Consider the following 18,500-nt stretch of genomic DNA (forward strand, 5'->3'; position numbering starts at 1 on the left):
ATACAGGAAGTAGTTGTCCTCAAAAAGTTGTGGGTTTGTCATTGTGAAAATTAGCATCTCATATATATACAAGCTTGGAATGGACATTAGATATTGTTTTTCAAATAGAGGTTTGTGATGTTCATTATTTTTAGCTCTTATCATGGCTCAGATTATCTTTTCTTGTAGTCTAAAGGGTTTGAGGAGATTAGTTTTCTCAGACCCACAGAAAATTGTGCTACACTTAACTACTGAAACAAGTATACATAATATATAATTTTTTAACTGCCGGATGAGAAATTCAAGACATACACAAGACTGCTCAGTCGACTAAGAATGCTGTGTACATGATCACTCCACAACATATTTTCATTTATTAACACAGCTTGCAGTGCCCAATTTTTTTATCCATGTAGCTAATGTCACTTATACATCATGCTGATTGTTTTGTGGTGAAATGAAGAATTTCTGTTGTTGCTAAGTTTAATTTCAAATTATTATTTTTTACCCATGCCTCCATTTCCCCAAGTGTCTGCTGCATACAGTAGATAAAGTCTTCATCGGTTTTACTACAGATTATCACTGTTGAATTGTGCGTAAAGGATAGTATCTGACTCCGTTGTTGCATGGCATATCATTCATGTAAATAGTAGTGGCCCTAACATTGAGCCTTGTGGCACACCTAATTGTATGTGTTTCCAGCCAGAAAGGCATTTCTCCCCACTGTTGTTAACAAGTACTCTTTGTTTTTGTTTGTCATGTATGATGACAAAACCATAGCTAGTCAATTTTTGAAGAAGCCGGTCATGATTTGCAGAAGATGCAGCCAGCAACTGCGGTCATGTGTTTGTGACCTGTGTTTGCATGAGTGTGTGTGTGTGTGTGTGTGTGTGTGTGTGTGTGTGTGTGTGTGTGTTGTCTGTTTCTGATGAAGGCCTTTTTGGCAAAACACTTACTTGCTGACAGCCTTTTTTTGTGCCTATCTGCAACTCAGCATCTCCACTGTATGGTGAGTAGTAACTATCCTTTTCATAATACTATCATTATTCCAAGCTGGATCTTCCATTGCTTCACTACTAATGTTAGCAACTTTAAGAACTAAACTGTAACTAACTGCCACATTTGTATAAATATGTTTATGTGTGGCAGCATGGTCGCCAGAAACACTTTCCTGTGAAATTTTGTAAAATGAATATTTTTAACAATTGCAATTGAAGTATGCAATTTTCATTAAAAAGAAATAGGTATTTTAGTCCCCTACAACACTGGCAACTCTAGTGCTGAAACTTTTCCTTTTATTCCCATGTCTTTAACAAAGACTAGTAAATTAAAAATTGTTTCTATTATGAACAGTTTATTTCACCAACACATAAAATTTTATGAAGTCACTTTCTTTTTGTACACTAATTATTACTTGTTGTGCTGTTATGCATTGATTAGTGTAAGCTGGAAATTAAGACATGACCATACTTTTATGTTTATGAAGCAAATTATCATATATTGTAGTGTTTATTAATTGGCTATATCACAAAGTTCAGTTAATGTGTGACTTCAAATTCATATTCTTGTCAGTACCAAAGACTAAGAATTTAGAATTTTCTGTTTCACATGTTGATTTACCCTCATGTATTATTTCTAATTGTGTGGCCAGGTCTTGTGTATACAGAACTGCACATGTGTTGTGCATACAGACCTGCACATATTGTGCTATACCTAAGAAGTTAGTAATTCAGCTGGTGGCAATAGGTCAGAAGACCATATTCTTTCTATCACACTGCAGTGGTTTTCAGCATATATAGGTCAATGTATTGGTTAACTGTATTCTATGCCAAGATAATTGTTTTTTATTCCATCTTGTAAGCATATTCGGTAGTAGTGCTTTAATATTGGTGAATTTCATTTTAGTCAGCTGAGTAAAGAAGACTATATATTTCATATCTAAAGACTTTTAGGTGCATATATAAATAGTACTCATAATTGAGTATGTAAGCTGCTGTCACTACTGAGCTTTTAGAAATATTAATTTATCACTGATTCAGTTTAGCATTCATAATGGTTATAAATTTGTTTCAGGCATTTGTCATTGCATATACAAGTGACTTCATCCCACGTATGGTATACAAATTTGTCTATTCACCAGACAACACATTAACTGGTTACATTGACTTCTCACTTTCTGGTAAGTTAAAGGTCTTCCTTGTTCTCAAAATTAATGTACTGAAATGTACTGCTGCCCCTTGATCCAATAAAGAAGCAGCAACGTACTTACTTCATAGTAGTGACTCAAGTTAGACAAATATTTGTTACAATTAAACAATGCAAAGTCCAGGTAGGAATAAGAACAATATTATGAAAAGGGTAGATGACACGCTGGGCTGCAGACACGCACAACAAAAAGACTGTAACACATTTAGCCTTCAGCCAAAACCTTCTTCAGAAAAGAAAACACACCCACTCATTCATGCAAGCAAGCACAACCCATGCACACATGACAGCTATCTCTGGCCATTCTGGCCACAATGACAGTGTGCAATGTGGCAGGGGCAGCCAGAGAGAGCAGTCGTGCATGAGGTGTGGTTGCTTGCATGAATGAGTGTGTGTGTTTTCTTTCCTGAATGCTTTGGCCAAAAGCTAAATGTGTGACACATCAAAAAATAATTAATGTAATTTAATGAAATTTCAAGAATACATTTGTCTAGGTAGCATATTTAAATGATTGACATTGTAAGAACAAAATAAGACACTACAAATGTGAAATGTTGGTATATGAACAAGCAGTGTAACCATCAGAATATTGACTGCAGGCATGCAAATGTGCATACATTATGTTGTACAGGTGCAAGGTGTCAATTTGTGGGATGGAGTTGTTTGCCTGTTGCACTTGGTTAGTCAATACAGGGAAGATTAATGCTGTCTGCTGGTGACACTGGAGCTGTCATTGGATGATGTCCCATATGTGCTTGATTGGAGACATATCTTATGACTGAGCAAGCCAAGGAAATATGTCAACACTCTGTACATGTTGAGTTACAGCAGCAATAATTGGACGAGCATTATCCTGTAGGAATGCTGCTCATGAATGTCAGCACAACAGGTCAAATCACCAGACTGACACACAAATTTGTAGTCAGGATGTCTGGAATAACCACTAGAGTGCTCCTGCTGTCACATGAAATTGCACTCCAGACCATAACTCCATGTGCATGTCCAATGTGTCTAGCACACACAGACAGGTGGGTTGCAGGCCCTTAACTGGCCTCCTCTTAACCAACACAAGATCATCACTGGCTTCAAAGCAGCACCAGCTTTTGTCAGAAAACATAAGAGACCTCTACCCTGCCCTCCAGTGAGCTCACTAACGTCACAAATGGCATTGGTTTGGGATCAGTGGAATCCATATCACTGGGCATCTGGCTTGGAGCTGTCCTTCAAGTAACCAGTTTGTAACAGGCTGTTGTGTCACTGTGGTGCCAATTGCCTCTCAAATTCACACTGCAGATGCTGTATGAGGCATCAGAGCCATACGCTGAATATTATGGTCTCTCCTCTTGGTAGTGCCATGTGGCTGTCCAGAGCCCTGTCTTCTTACAACCATATATTCTCGTAACCACCACTGCAAGCAATCACGTACAGTGGCTACACTCCTGCCAAGTCTTTCTGCAATACTGCAGAAGCAACATCCATATTGCAAAGCCTTTTTCAAACTCAGTGAGGTGTTGATAATGGTGTCTTTGTTATCTTAAAGGCATTCTTGGTGAACATCAACTCATCATTCCCAATCTCAAAGGTAACTAATGCTCATGGCTGTTACATTCCTCATAGTGGTGCTAACTAGCGTCACTCTTATTCGACTGGCATGAAACTTGAATAGATATCATCTTTCAGATGTAGAAACAGAAAAACACATATGCTCACAGTCATACAAGCACAACACACACATACAGCACCATAGTCATCTCTGGTATTGAGGCCCGAATGCAATGAGCAGTGATCCCAGCTGTGGTGGATGGTGAAGGTGCAGAACTGGTATGGGCAGAGAGGGGAAGGGGTAGTAGTGTAGTGGTGGGGAAAGATGCCATAGTGGTACCTGTGGAACTGTGCTGGGATGTAGCCAGGACCAGGAAAGGGGGAGACCAGAGAAGCAGAGATGGGGAAAGGACAATGCGGGCATGCTGGGAAAATAACAGGTGTGTGTGAGGCTAGAATTGGAACAGGTAAGAAAATAGAGGCAGGTGGGGACTGGGACTTGTGAATAATGAGGACAGAGGTTCTGGGAAAGAAGGATAGAGTTTCTATCCCTTCCATATTCCACTGCTCCTCCAACTTGTGCAGTGTTCTTTTCCATACCTATTCCACCCCTGCTCCCAATCCTTTGCCCCATTGCTCATATCCCTGTAATAGACCTAGATGCAAGTCCTGTCTCATCCATCCTCTCACAACCACTTACTCCAGTCCTATCACAGGTATCTCCTACCTCATCAAAGGCATGTCCACCTGTGAAGCAGTCAAGTGGTCTACCAAGCAGTCAAGTGGTCTACCAGCTTAGCAGCACACTTAGGTGGGCTTGATCTCTAACAATCTGTCTGTCTGCATCAATAGCTACCGTCAAACTGAGACCAAAAGAGGCAAGTGGTCCATTCAGTTGTTGAGCATGCTGCACAGTGTGGTGTGTTTGATGTCAACAATTGCTTCACAGTCTGTGCCATCTGGATTCTTCCCACCAACAGCTGCTTTTCTGAACTGCATAGGTGGAAACTCTTCTTACAATATACTCTTCATTCCCATATTTCCCCTAATCCCAATCATCACTAGTCACTGTTCCCACCTGCCTCTATTGTCTTCCCTGTGTCCAATCCAATATCACCCCCCCCCCCCCCCTCCACATAGTCTTTTCCCTTTCTGTATTACTCTCCTCTCCCATTTTCCTGCCAAGCACAGCCTTCCAATACTGCACCTAAGAGCCCACTGTCCCATCCCCATATCATTCCTGCACACTCCTTCAAGCAGTACTAAAGTATATTCCCAGATCCTCATCCTGCTATCCATTCCCCTACTCACTCCATGCTTCTTCTGTACCTCCACTACCCATCCCAGCTGAGATCACTGCTACAAGGCTATAGACGTAAGAAATTTTTGTGTTGATCAATAAGCCTCAAGAGTCTTGTTGCATTGAAATCCATGTTAATACTCTGCCTATTTATGTGGGTACTGCTTACAAAGCTCTCTCAGGAAAGCTTAGTATATTCGTCAAGCAATTAGAATCACTTTTAAGTCACCTGTTCTCAAAAACTAAAAAAGTAATCATGCTTGGTGACTTAAATGAAAATTTTCTTACTTTTAATAATGATAGAACAGATTTTGAGAATGTAATGAGCTCTTTTAGTCTAAGGGCAGTTGTTGACTTTCCCACAAGAGTGACATACAACTATACAAGTCTGACTGATGATCTCCTTGTAGGCAGTCACAGAACTGATAACATATGTGTAACACATATCTTAAATGGCCTTTTGACTGTGAGGGGCAGCTGTTAAAAATGCATGATGTATGCCCTGCTAACAAGAGTAGTTTTTGTCAATAGATCATCTATATTAATCAACAGTGAAAATCTAGAAACCTTCAGCAGACATTTTCAGTAGTTACAATGGGAGACAGTAAATACAGTTATGACAGCGATAAATTTAACCTATTCCTGAATGAATTTGTTACCCTTTTTGAAGCTGTATTTCCTAAGACAATTTCAAAAAGTACCAACCTGAGTGATTACAGAAAACAGTGGCTCACTAAGGGAATCAAAACATCCTGTAAAATAAAGAGAATGCTTTATATTTCTCTCGGAAATTCTAACAAACCTCAGGATAAGCAGCCCTACCGCTTATACTGTAGAGTCCTGAAAAATGTATTTAAAAAATCCCAGAGCATGTTTATAAAATCTGGAATTGACAGCTCAAATAATAAAATAAAAACTATTTGGAATGTGGTCAAGAGGGAGACAGGAAAAATTTCAGAAGATACAGACAGTATCGAAGTGTGTCATAATGGAAGCATGGAAAATGAAGGTGGTATTACATTGATTGACTGTTCTGTCAGTTCTTAGTAGAATATTTTGTACATTATGAATGAAACACACATAGCACTGGTGTAATATTCTACAGTATTTATTATTTGTTACATGAACTGGTTTTGTGCTGTGATGCCATCATCAGGTACAAAGGTAAGTATGTGGTGCAGTGAAATTTTGTTGGATAAAAGATTTTAAACTGTTGCATGTGCAGAATACCTCCATTTCCAGAGATGAAAATATTAAAGTTAGAATAGCAATAAAACAAGCAAGGTTATCTCAGTGCAAATGTGATGTAAGATCGTTTGACTAAAATAAAATATGTGACGCATTAACTAATGAACTGTTGACAAATTACAACAGTCATACATAGAACATAAATGAACAATAAGCTTTGGTGACATATTCCAAAGAAGTGGCTGTACAAAATAATCTTGTCTTTAATGGATCATAAATCACAAACAGATAAGATATAATAGTGATATTAAGCAGGTGCGTGATGCACCTGTGATTATACAAAGTAATTTTTTTTAACACAACAAGAGAAATTGTAGTAACTGAAATAAAGGAAATGGAGTAACATGGCCTGGATGGGAATGTGAGTACCATTGGCAGTTGGAGGTGGTGAGTAAGGGAACTGTGTCTGGTCATTCTGTACTAGGCCTGCGATGATGGACAGGTGTTTATTAGTTTCCATAATTTCAAGATAGTTCATCTTCCTTCCTTTGTAGATGTGACGTAATACTGCATGTCTCACCTTGTAACTATGACCTTCTTTAAGCAGGTGGTCTGCAAAAGTAGAGTCTCCTTTTCTAAGTTTCCAGCTTCTGTCATGTTCCTTAAAGTGGGTATATATTGTGCTGCCAGACTGATTTGTATAGAATTGGCCACAGTTACAAGTAATTCTATATATTCCACTCTTTTCCTTGGATGGAGTGCTGTATTTCGCATTAAGGAAAAAGTGTCCATCAGTGTTTTGCTAATAAAATAATGTTTTTACGTTCCTCGATTTAAGCTTTCTGGCTACATCCAGTGAGACTTTTCCTAAGTATGGAATTGTACACCATTTATTGCATTCTTGAGTTGGTGGGTTAAGGGCTGGAGAAAAAAAAGAGTACACTTGTTGTTCCTGCTTTTTTTTAGTTATAGAGTCTGCTATAGTAGGATGACAGCCATTGTTTAACACTATTTGTTTGATGGCATTTAATTCCATTTGGAAGTTGGCTTCACTAATGGGGATGGATAGTAGGCGATGCATCATAGAATGAAAGGCAGCATGTGTACAGGTCACTGGCTGTTGAGAATTGGCTGATATTGCTATATCTGTGGTGATAGGTTTACTATACATGTTGAAAGTATGAATATGGTCAATGATCTGTATAGTTAGATCTAAATAATTTATGCAGTTACCCCCAAGCTACATTGTGAGTTTTATACCGTTGTGTTTAGAATTTTGTTGTTTGAGGAATTTTTGAAGTTGTCTTGTAGTTCATGTTTATAAGCACAACACACCATCAACATACCTAAACCTGCATCCAACCTTGGAAGAGAGTGAATTATTTTCCAAAAACTGTATTTCAAAATTGTCCATGAAGATTTCAGCAAGGACTAGACTGAGGGAGAATTCCATACCTAGACCAACCAGCTAATGGAAAATCCAGGATGGAATTTAACAATAATGTGAGAAGGAAAGTTGCTGCTCACCATATAGCAGAGATGCTGAATCACAGATAGGCACAGCAAAAAAATTTTCACACTTAAAGCTTTCAGCCGGTGGCCTTTGTCAACAATAGACATACATTCGCACACACATACTCATGCAAACACACACGACTGCAGTATCAGGCAACTGAAACCACACTGTGAACAGCAGCACCGGTGCATGATGGTAGTGGCAACTGGGTGGGGTAAAGGAGGAGGCTGGGGTGGAGAGGGGGAGCGCTAGTATGGAGGGGATGGCAGGCAATGAAGTGCTGCGGGTTGGGTGGCGGGCAGGGGAGAGGTGGGGAGGGGCAGTAGTGGAAAAGGAGAGAAATAGAAATAAATAAAAAATAAAATAAAATAATAAGACTGGGTATGGTGTTGGTGTGACAGCTGTGTAGTGCTGGAATGGAAGCAGGGAAGGGGCTGGATGGGTGAGGACAGTGACTAACAAAGGTTATCGTATCCATTTGTAATTTATGATCTATTAAAGACAAGATTATTTTGTTCAGCCACATATTTGGTATATGTCACCAAAGCTTATTGTTCAATTGCGTTTTCTATGTGCATTTGTGGTAATTTGTCTATAGTTCATTAGTTAATGTGTCACATATATTATTTTAGTTAAATAATCTTACATTGCACTTACTATGAAATAACCTCACTCATTTTATTCCTATTCTAACATTAACAAAATGGCTCTGAGCACTATGGGACTCAACTGCTGAGGTCATAAGTCCCCTAGAACTTAAAGCTACTTAAACCTAACTAACCTAAGGACAACACACACATCCATGCCCGAGGCAGGATTCGAACCTGCGACCGTAGCGGTCGCGCGGTTCCAGACTGTAGCGCCAGAACCGCTCGGCCACCAGCGGCCGGCTAACATTAACATTTTCATCTCTGGAAATGGAAGTACTCTGTACAAGACTCTGTACAAGTACTAGTTAAAAATCTTTGATCTAACAAAATTTCACTGCACCACATACTAACTCTGTACCTGATGATGGTGTGACAGCCAAAAACCAGTTTGTCTAACAAACAATAAATATTGTAGTATATTACACCATCTTGTATGAGTTTTATTCATACTGAAGCTGATGTAGTTGCCAATGTATCAACAACCATTTTTTGACAGTGGTGGATCAAACTGTTTGTAAAGGACCTATACTTGAAGCCATGAACCTTCTTCAAAAAGCAGTGCAGGACAAAATTATTCAGAGGCTTGTATCTTATATTACAACTGATGAAATTGAAGAAGTAATATGCCAAATGAAAAATAAAAATTCCAGTGGAATGGACAACATATCAATGAAATTACTGAAGCACTGCCACAAATTTATTCTTGGAGTTCTCCATCACATATTTAATGAGCCTATAAATCAGGGTACTGTGCTCAATAGACTCAACTATGCAATTGGTAAGCTGCTATTCAAAAAAGGTCATAAAGCTGAGGTTTCCAACTACCAGCCAGTTTCATTGCTAACAAATCTCTCTAAACTTCTAGAGAAACTAATGTTAAAGAGAATCATAGTTCATCTTAATAAACATAAAATCCTTAATATAAATTGGTTTGGATTCCAAAAGGGTATTTCAACTGAACATGGCATTTTCTCATTTTTCAACCATCTCCTTGAATTTATAAGCAATAAAATGTCACCAGTTTGAATCTCTTGTGATCTGTCTAAAGTATTTAACTGTGTAGATCACAAAATTCTACTTATGAAGGCTGAACACTATGGCTTCTATGGTAAAGTCAGGATGTGGCTCAAATCGTATCTAGATGACAGAAGGCAGAAGGTAATATTGAGTAATTCTGCAATGGCACCCACCTGCTCTGACTGAGGCACAATATGAAAAAGTACCAAACTGGTGTCTAGAGAACTTTGTGACCACTATATGCAAAGAAACTCTAGATTGGTTCACTTCTAGTGGTCTGCCTCTCAGTGTTAACAAGACTCAGTCCGTTCAGTTTCAAAGAGCAGACAAAAGCTAGAAAATATTGAAATAATGTTGAGAGTAGAGCCTTCCAAATTCCTGGGATTACACTATGACAATATCACTCTATGTAAAAGACTGAGTTTAGCAGCGTTTTCCATTCACTCAATTTCATGTGTTTGTCACTTGGAAACAATCAAAGGTGCACACTTTGGATATTTCCATTCACTTATGATATGTGGAATCATGTTCTGGGGAAACCAGTCATAAGCAAATAGTCTTTATTGCACAGAAGAGAGTCATCAGTTATGAGTAGAGTAACCTCTAGGTGCTCTTGCAGAAACTTATTCAAACAAATGGGGATCATCCCCATGCCATGCCAATACATTTTTTCACTACTGTGCTTTGTGAACAACAATCAGACAGTATACAGGACAAACAGTGAATATATAATCATGGTACAGGAGTAAACATGATCTTCACAAAGACACAAAAAAGGAGTATATTATTCAAGCAAGAAAGTACACAATAAACTTTCAGTTAATAATAATTCAGCATTGGGGATAAGAATAAGATGAAAAAACAGCTAAAACATTATCTTTTGAATACTTCTGTCTACTCCTTACAGGAATTTTTTGACAATGTATAATAATTAGTAAAATATGTTTCATTTTAAGCATTCCTATAAAAATGACTATATAGCGCTCCATATCAGTTGTGGCAATTAATATTACATGACTTAGAATGCATTCCTTATAATTTTTTATTTTTGTAATCTAGGTTGTTATTTGAATACTTGAACCTCATGTATCTGTTAACATATGTTTTAGATTGTAATTCTCATGACCATTTACGTATGGTTATTATTGTAATAATCTCCCATGTTCTACATCCTAGTGACGCACTTGCATCAAGAGTCCATGGAACTTGAAACTAAATAAGTAATTAAACTGCACCTCTGTATCTGCAGGCGCCATTGGCCATGAGTGTGTGTGTAAATTGTGCATATATGATTGCTTGTATGTGTGGTCCTTTGAATCTGAGGAATGACTTTGTGTGACTGGTTAGTCTTATTCTAAATGTACTTTAAAATTGTGCATTTGCTGCACAATGCTTCCTCCATCCACTTGTCTCTTGTTAACAGTATTATGAGAAGGAACGTTGCTACTCACCACATAGTGGAGATGCTGAGTCGAAGATATGAACAACAAAAAGACTTTCACAATTAAATCTTTAGGCCTCTGGCCTTCATCAATGATAGACACCCGGACACACACACACACACACACACACACACACACACACACACACACATTCACGCCAACGCAATTCACACACATGACTGTAGTCTCAGGTAACTGAAACCACCCTGCAAGCAGCAGCACCAGTGCATGATGGGAGTGATACCTAGGTGGTGGTAAGGAGGAGGCAGGGGTGGGGAGAGGGAGGGATAGTATGGTGGGGGTAGCAAACAGTGAAGTGCTGCAGGTTAGACAGAGGGCAGGGGAGTGGTGAGGTGAGGGGGGGGGGGGGGGGGAGTAGCAGTAAAGGAAATTAATAAAAAGACTGGGTGTGGTTGTCGAAAGACAGCTGTGTAGTGCAGGAGTGGGAACAGGGAAGGAACTGAATGGGTGAGGACACTGACTAATGAAGGTTTAGGCCAGCAGGAGGGTTACAGGAATGTAGGACATATTGCAGGGAAACTTCTCTCCTGTGCGATTCAGAAAAGCTGGTGTTGGTGGGAAGGATCCATATGGCACAGGCTGTGACGCAGTTATTGAAATGAAGGATACAGTGTTTGGCAGTGTCTTCAGCAACAGGATGGTCCACTTGTTTCTTGGCCACAGTTTGTTGGTGGCCATTCATGCGGATTGACTGCTTGTTGGTTGGCGTGCCTACATAGAATGCGGCACAGTGGTTGCAGCTTAGCTTGTAGACCACATGATTGGTTTCACAGATAGCCCTACCTTTGATGGGACAGGTGATGTTAGGGACCGGACTGGAGTAGGTGGTGGTGGGAGAATGTATGGGACAGGTTCTGCACCTAGGTCTATTACAGGGGTATGAGCCATGTGGTAAGGGACTGGGAGCACGGGTTGTGTAAGGATGGATGGCAGAATACCACTGTAGGAGGGGTGGGAAGGATAATGGGCAGGACATTTCTCATTTCATCATATGACAAGAGGTAATTGTAACCCTGGCGGAGAATGGAGTCAGTTGCTCCAGTTCTGGGTGGTACTGAGTTACGAGGGGAATGCTTCTCTGTGGCCGGACAGTGAGATTTTGGAGGTGGTGAGAGACTGGAAAGATAAGGCAAGGGAGATTTGTTTATGTACAAGGTTGGGAGGATATTTAGGGTCAGTGAAGGCTTCAGTGAGACCCTCGGTATATTTCGAGAAGGACTGCTCATCACTGCAGATGCAACGACCATGGGTGGCTAGGCTGTACAGAAGAGACTTCTTGGTATAGAATGGGTGGCAGCTGTCAAAGAGAAGGTATTGCTGGTGGTTAGTAGGTCTGATATGGATGGAGGTACTGACGTAGCCATCTCTGAGGTGGAGGTCAACATCTAGGAAGGTGGCTTGTTGGGTTTAGTAGGACCAGGTAAAGCAAATGTGGAGAAGTTGTTGGGGTTCTGGAGGAATGTGGATAGGGTGTCCTCACCTTCTAACCAGATAGAAAAGATGTCATCAATGAATCTGAACCTGGTGAGGGGATAAGGATTCTGGGTTGTAGAAAAATTCCTCTAGATGGCCCATGAAAAGGTCGGCATAGTATGGTGTTATGTGGGTGCCCATAGCCATACCCTGGATTTGTTTGTAGGTACTGCCTTCAGAGGAGAAGTAATTGTGGGTGAGGATATAGTTCGTCATAACGACTGGGAAGGAGGTTGTTGGTTTGGAATCTGTCAGGCACTGGGGAAGGTAGTGTTCAGTAGTGGAAGGCCATGGGCATTAGGAATGTTAAAGTACAGGCAAGTGGCACCAGCAGTGACGAGCAGGGCACCATGTGGTAAAGGGTCAGGAACTGTGGAGTGTCAGTGGAGGGAATGGTTGGTATCTTTTCTATGCGAGTGTAGGTTCCAGGTAATAGGTTGAAGGTGTTGGTCTATGAGAGCAGAGATTCTTTCAGTGGGGGCATAGTAACTGGCCACAATGGAGCACCCTGGGTGGTTAGGTTAAGTTTATGGACTTTAGGAAGCATGTCAAAGGTAGGAGTGCAGGGAGTGGTAAGGTTGAGTAGAGAGATGGACTCCAGGGAGAGGTTCTGGGATGGACCTAAGGATTTGAGTAGTGACTGGAGATCCTACTGGACTACTGGAATGGGGTCACTGTGGCAAGGTTTGTAGGTGTAAGTTTCTGACAGCTGGTGAAGTCCTACCACCAGGTAATCCTTGCAGTTCAAAACAACAGTGGTGGAGCCTTTGTCGGCAGAAAGGATTATAAGTTCAGGATCAGTTTTTAGATGGTGGACTGGGGTTCTTTCTGCAGATGTAAGGTTAGTCTGCATGTTGAGGGACTTGGGGAATGATGGTGAGGTAAGGTTTACCCCCAACCAATCGCCACTCCCATCATGCACTGGTGCTGCTGCTCACAGTGTGGTTTAAGTTGCCTGAGACTGCAGTCATGTGTTGAGTTGCATTTGCGAGTGTGTGTGTGTGTGTGTGTGTGTGTGTGTGTGTGTGTGTGTATTGTTGATGAAGTCCAATGGCCAAAAGCTTTAATTGTGGAAGTGTTTTTGTTGTGCCTATCTTTGTTTCAGCATCTCTGCTGTATGGTGAGTAACAACTTTCCTTCTCATAATATTGTTGCATTCCATTCTGGGATTTCCATTGTTTCACTCTTGTTAACTTTTGATAGTTTCACACATGTGAAATACTGAGGTAGGTAATCTGTTCAAAAGATAGTTTAGTGTGGCAAAGGCTTGTGAATACATAAATTTTAAATATTTCATTCTATTTCTGTGCTGATATTTACTAGTAACGTGGCTTCTGTGAGCTAGAACAGTTTATATTTGTCAATATTGTAGTTTTTCATTATTAATAGACTGTAGTATTTTACATTTAATACAATACAAAACAGCTCAGTTTTTCTATGTAAATTATTAGCTTGAATTTTGAATTGCTAATAAAGAGAAAGAGGTATAAGTCAAGGACAATGTCACATGTACAAGGTGCATTCAAGTTCTAAGGCCTCCGATTTCTTTTCTCCGGACTGGAAAGAGATAGAAGCACGCGCATTGTGTAAAATGAGGCCGCTTTCATTGTCAATACGTCCCAGAGATGGCAGCACCATACAGCAGATGGAATTTTACCGCCAGCAGCGAGAATGAGAACTGTTTTACATACTTAAAATGGCGACGTTTTCCTTACTTGAATAGTGTGCAGTCATTCGTTTACTGAATTCGCGTGGTGTGAAACCAATTGAAATTCATCAACAGTTGAAGGAGACATGTGGTGATGGATTATGGATGTGTTGAAAGTGCGTTCATGGGTGTGACAGTTTAATGAAGGCAGAACATCGTGTGACAACAAACCGAAACAACCTCGGGCTCGCACAAGCCGGTCTGACGACATGATCGAGAAAGTGGAGGGAATTGTTTTGAGGGATCGCCGAATGACTGTTGAACAGATCGCCTCCAGAGTTGGCATTTCTGTGGGTTCTGTGAACACAATCCTGCATGACGACCTGAAAATGCAAAAAGTGTCATCCAGGTGGGTGCCACGAATGCTGATGGACGACCACATGGCTGCCCGTGTGGAATGTTGCCAAGCAATGTTGACGCGCAACGACAGCATGAATGGGACTTTCTTTTCATCGGTTGTGACAATGGATGAGACATGGATGCCATTTTTCAATCCAGAAACAAAGCGCCAGTCAGCTCAATGGAAGCACACAGATTCACCACCACCAAAAAAATTTCGGGTAACTGCCAGTGCTGAAAAAATGATGGAGTCCGTGTTCTGGGACAGCGAGGGCGTAATCCTTACCCATTGCGTTCCAAAGGGCACTACGGTAACAGGTGCGTCCTACGAAAATGTTTTGAAGAACAAATTCCTTCCTGCACTGCAACAAAAACGTCCGGGAAGGACTGCGCGTGTGCTGTTTCACCAAAACAACGCACCCGCACATCGAGCTAACGTTATGCAACAGTTTCTTCGTGATAACAACTTTGAAGTGATTCCTCATGCTCCCTACTCACCTGACCTGGCTCCTGACTTTTGGCTTTTTCCAACAATGAAAGACACTCTCCGTGGCCGCACATTCACCAGCCGTGCTGCTATTGCCTCAGCGATTCTCCAGTGGTCAAAACAGACTCCTAAAGAAGCCTTCACCGCTGCCATGGAATCATGGCATCAGTGTTGTGAAAAATGTGTACGTCTGCAGGACGATTACGTCGAGAAGTAACGCCAGTTTCATCGATTTCGGGTGAGTAGTTAATTAGAAAAAAAATCGGAGGCCTTAGAACTTGAATGCACCTCGTACAGTATAATAAATATTTATGATCACTCTTTGCTTATGAAATTACAATGGGACTTTATTCAGTAGTCTTGTGTGAGGAGGACCAAATCCTTTTGTCTGAACTGAAAAGAGATTCACAGCAAAAGAACTGTATGGTGAACTGCACCTAGTGTGGATGTAGAGATTAGTACCATGTTTTAAGAAGATAATGTGTTAGATTCACAAAGAATCAAACTCTGGTTTACTGTGATATTTGGCACAAAAACTGAACAAATGAAATTTATCCCATACAAATGTAATACTTACAGAAACAAAAAAATGAAGTTTCAAGTGAACGCAGTCACATTGCTAACATCAAATGAGTATTATTTGGACCCACAATACATTTGACTTAATTTTTTTGCTCAAAATTCTACAAAAACCTCTAGACAGTACAGAAGAGCAGTGGGACAGACATTGGATAATTAACTACTACATGTAATATATGAATAGTATCTTCTTCCAATATGATCCTGTAACTAAGTGCCACTTATCAAATGATGGAAAGTTGAGGGTGGAATAGAAACAACATTGAAAGGACAGAATGCTACTCTTCACATAGGGGTGGCATTGAGTAGCAGACAGGCACAGTGAAAAAGAATACTAGAAATATTTCAGCTTTATGGAAAGGATAGATTGCTTCTCATCACATAGAGGAAGCATTTTATGGACTCATATATTGCTATGCACCACAAGAAGAGGACTTTATCCAAAAGCTGAAATGTTTTTGGCATTCTTTTTCACTGTGCTTGTCTGCAACACAGTGCCTCCTCAGTGTGGTAAGTAAGAATTTGTCCTTTCCATATTGTTGAGAACCACGTATGTTATAAAGCCCAGTCAGCTATTGTGAATATGTCCAAGTTAACTGTTTATGATTTACAGATGAACTGGTAATGTGTAAGAATCTTCCTGAATCATTAATAGCTACATTGACTGCACGTGTTTGTCTTTTTGAGACTATTATCAAGTGGAAAATATGTTCTAAAACTTAAAAATGTAGCATTATTAGAATTGTAGCATTGTTTCATTGTCTGATGCAATGTTAGGAGCTGCCTTAAGTCACTAATCATCATAACAAATGCTAGGCTGCACCTAGTTTTGGAACATACTAAAGAATCATGGAGCAATGAGAAGACATTGTTAACCATGGTATATTTTTTATGTTTCAGTGAAAAGTAGAATTCTGTCAACATTGTCATCATTAAAGACAGGGAAGCATATGAGATAGGAGAATGTCTGCTGCACAGTATCTTGGGGTGTCCATAGTATCTACAGTGAAATTTGATATGGGATAGTTACAATGTGGTCCAGCTTCTCACTGTATAAGCTTGGGACTCCTTCAAACAGGAAACTGTGAACTTCATGCCACATAGTGTTAATTGTGATGTTTCTAAAAGTATATTTTTGATATGTTACAAATTAAGAAAAAGAATAACTGATACAAATCATTAGTTGATTAAACATTACTCCCTATTTAAAATTTGGATGGTGGGCAATTTCAGTCAGACCATTTAGCAGTAGTACACTAGAACTGCATAGAAGCCACTAAGTCTCAATTTTAGTTGAATTCCATGCTTTACATTCTTCTAGGCTTTTTTGGAAATTTTTTCCATACTTATATATTTTGAAAACTCATTCATTTTCCCATACACATAAGTACATATGCACACCTTTATATGTAGAGGTTGGAGTGGTTGGGGAGAGATGGGGATTATAATCAGGTTGTCCAGTGAGTAGCTCTAAGTGTACCAGAGCAATGATGGAACATGCATCCTCAAGTTTTGTGTTGTATTAAAACTAGTGAGTACCGGCCATAAAAATTATTAGCTGAAAATAATAGTGGCTTTTATAAGTATTAGCTCTTGCATAGCACGTTGTTCTGTTTCCCTTAATGAGATTGAAATAATGTAGTTTGTGTTCATGTTTGTGTAATAAAATTGTCATTTTATACCCCCTTGTTTACATTTCTATTACTCTTTCTCTCTGTCAGAATTCAATACATCTGACTTCCAGAAAGATATGATGCCTGATGATGATGGCAATCCCAACACACCACCTCCAGAGACTTGCCAATATAGAGGTTATCGTAACAATGCCACTTCTGAGGATCCATATGGCCTTTCAGCTGTCTACTGGCATGTCTTTGCAGCCAGACTTGCATTTGTTGTTGTATTTGAAGTAAGTGAGTTATGTGCCCAGTAGTGCACTGCTTTAAGTTGGCTTTAGTAACATTGCTATCACAGATGTTTTTGATTGCCTTAGAGATTTAGAGGCTTCAAATAACTGTTCAGTAAAATAGAATTTCAATATGTCATTACTTCATTTACAATTATCAGTTCCTCCATTTTGTTCTGCTATTATTATAGCTCAGAACAACTTTTTCTCGTTATCAGTGAGATTAAACCAGCAAAAATAACTGAAAAATTAGTTCAAAAGTCACCTGAGAAGTAGATCTTCTTTGTTAAGTGTTCTATTCCTTTTCACTGCATGCTTTATATGTATTACAGTGACAATTTCACAGTTGAAAAAACAACGAAACAAAAATTATGAAAGTCAACAGTTCACTTACAAATAAATGAGTCTATCCATCATTTGTCTGATGAGTGACTGCCTTTTCTAATTATTGTCTGTTGTTTCTCTTCATAATCATTTTTTATTTGTGATTCCATTTTAGCTTATACTTAGTTATTGGTCCTTTTAATTTGGACATAGAGAATGAGCACTGAGAGTTAAAAAAAATTAATAACAGCAGGCAAAACCTGTTTTCTAGATAATAAAATAAATTTCACTTGTACAATTGCAACTTGTGTACAAGGAAATGCTACAAGATGTGCTGAAGAGTAATGCCTCTGAATTTTTTATGTGAAAACTCTTAAAGCTTTGTAAATAAAACAAATATTATTAAAATTCTACATCTTTATTCTCAACATAGTCAATCTGGCGATGAGCACACTTCTCCCAACAAGAGACCAGCTTTTCAACAGAGCGACAGTCTCACTTCCGCTTGCACTGCTTCATCAGAAAAAAATGAAAATCAGATGGGGCCAAGTGTGGACTCTACAGAGGATGGTCAATGATAGTGAACCCAAGGTGTTGGACTGTGCCAGATGTTGAAGCACTTGCGTGTTGTCTGACATTTTCATGGTGAAGGACAGGGTGCTCTGTGTGTGGATGAACTCTTTGAAATCAAAACTTGACTACAGCATGCTGTTTCTCACAGGCTGACATAGTTAGATTATATGCCACCATGTTACACTCCTGGAAATTGAAATAAGAACACCGTGAATTCATTGTCCCAGGAAGGGGAAACTTTATTGACACAT

At 39.6% G+C, this 18,500-nt stretch overlaps 1 protein-coding gene across 1 annotated transcript in view; it reads left to right on the forward strand.

The window, feature by feature from the left end:
- LOC126235299 (anoctamin-4-like) overlaps positions 1-18,500 on the forward strand; it is a 282,026-nt gene that overhangs the window by 261,637 nt on the left and 1,889 nt on the right. Inside the window, exons 19-20 of the mRNA XM_049944024.1 lie at positions 2,053-2,158; positions 17,168-17,355. Of these exons, the coding sequence (XP_049799981.1) occupies positions 2,053-2,158; positions 17,168-17,355 (294 nt within the window). The remainder of the gene's footprint in view (positions 1-2,052; positions 2,159-17,167; positions 17,356-18,500) is intronic.

The sequence above is a fragment of the Schistocerca nitens genome, chromosome 2 (genome assembly GCF_023898315.1).
Source record: "Schistocerca nitens isolate TAMUIC-IGC-003100 chromosome 2, iqSchNite1.1, whole genome shotgun sequence".
NCBI classification, from domain to species: domain Eukaryota; kingdom Metazoa; phylum Arthropoda; class Insecta; order Orthoptera; family Acrididae; genus Schistocerca; species Schistocerca nitens.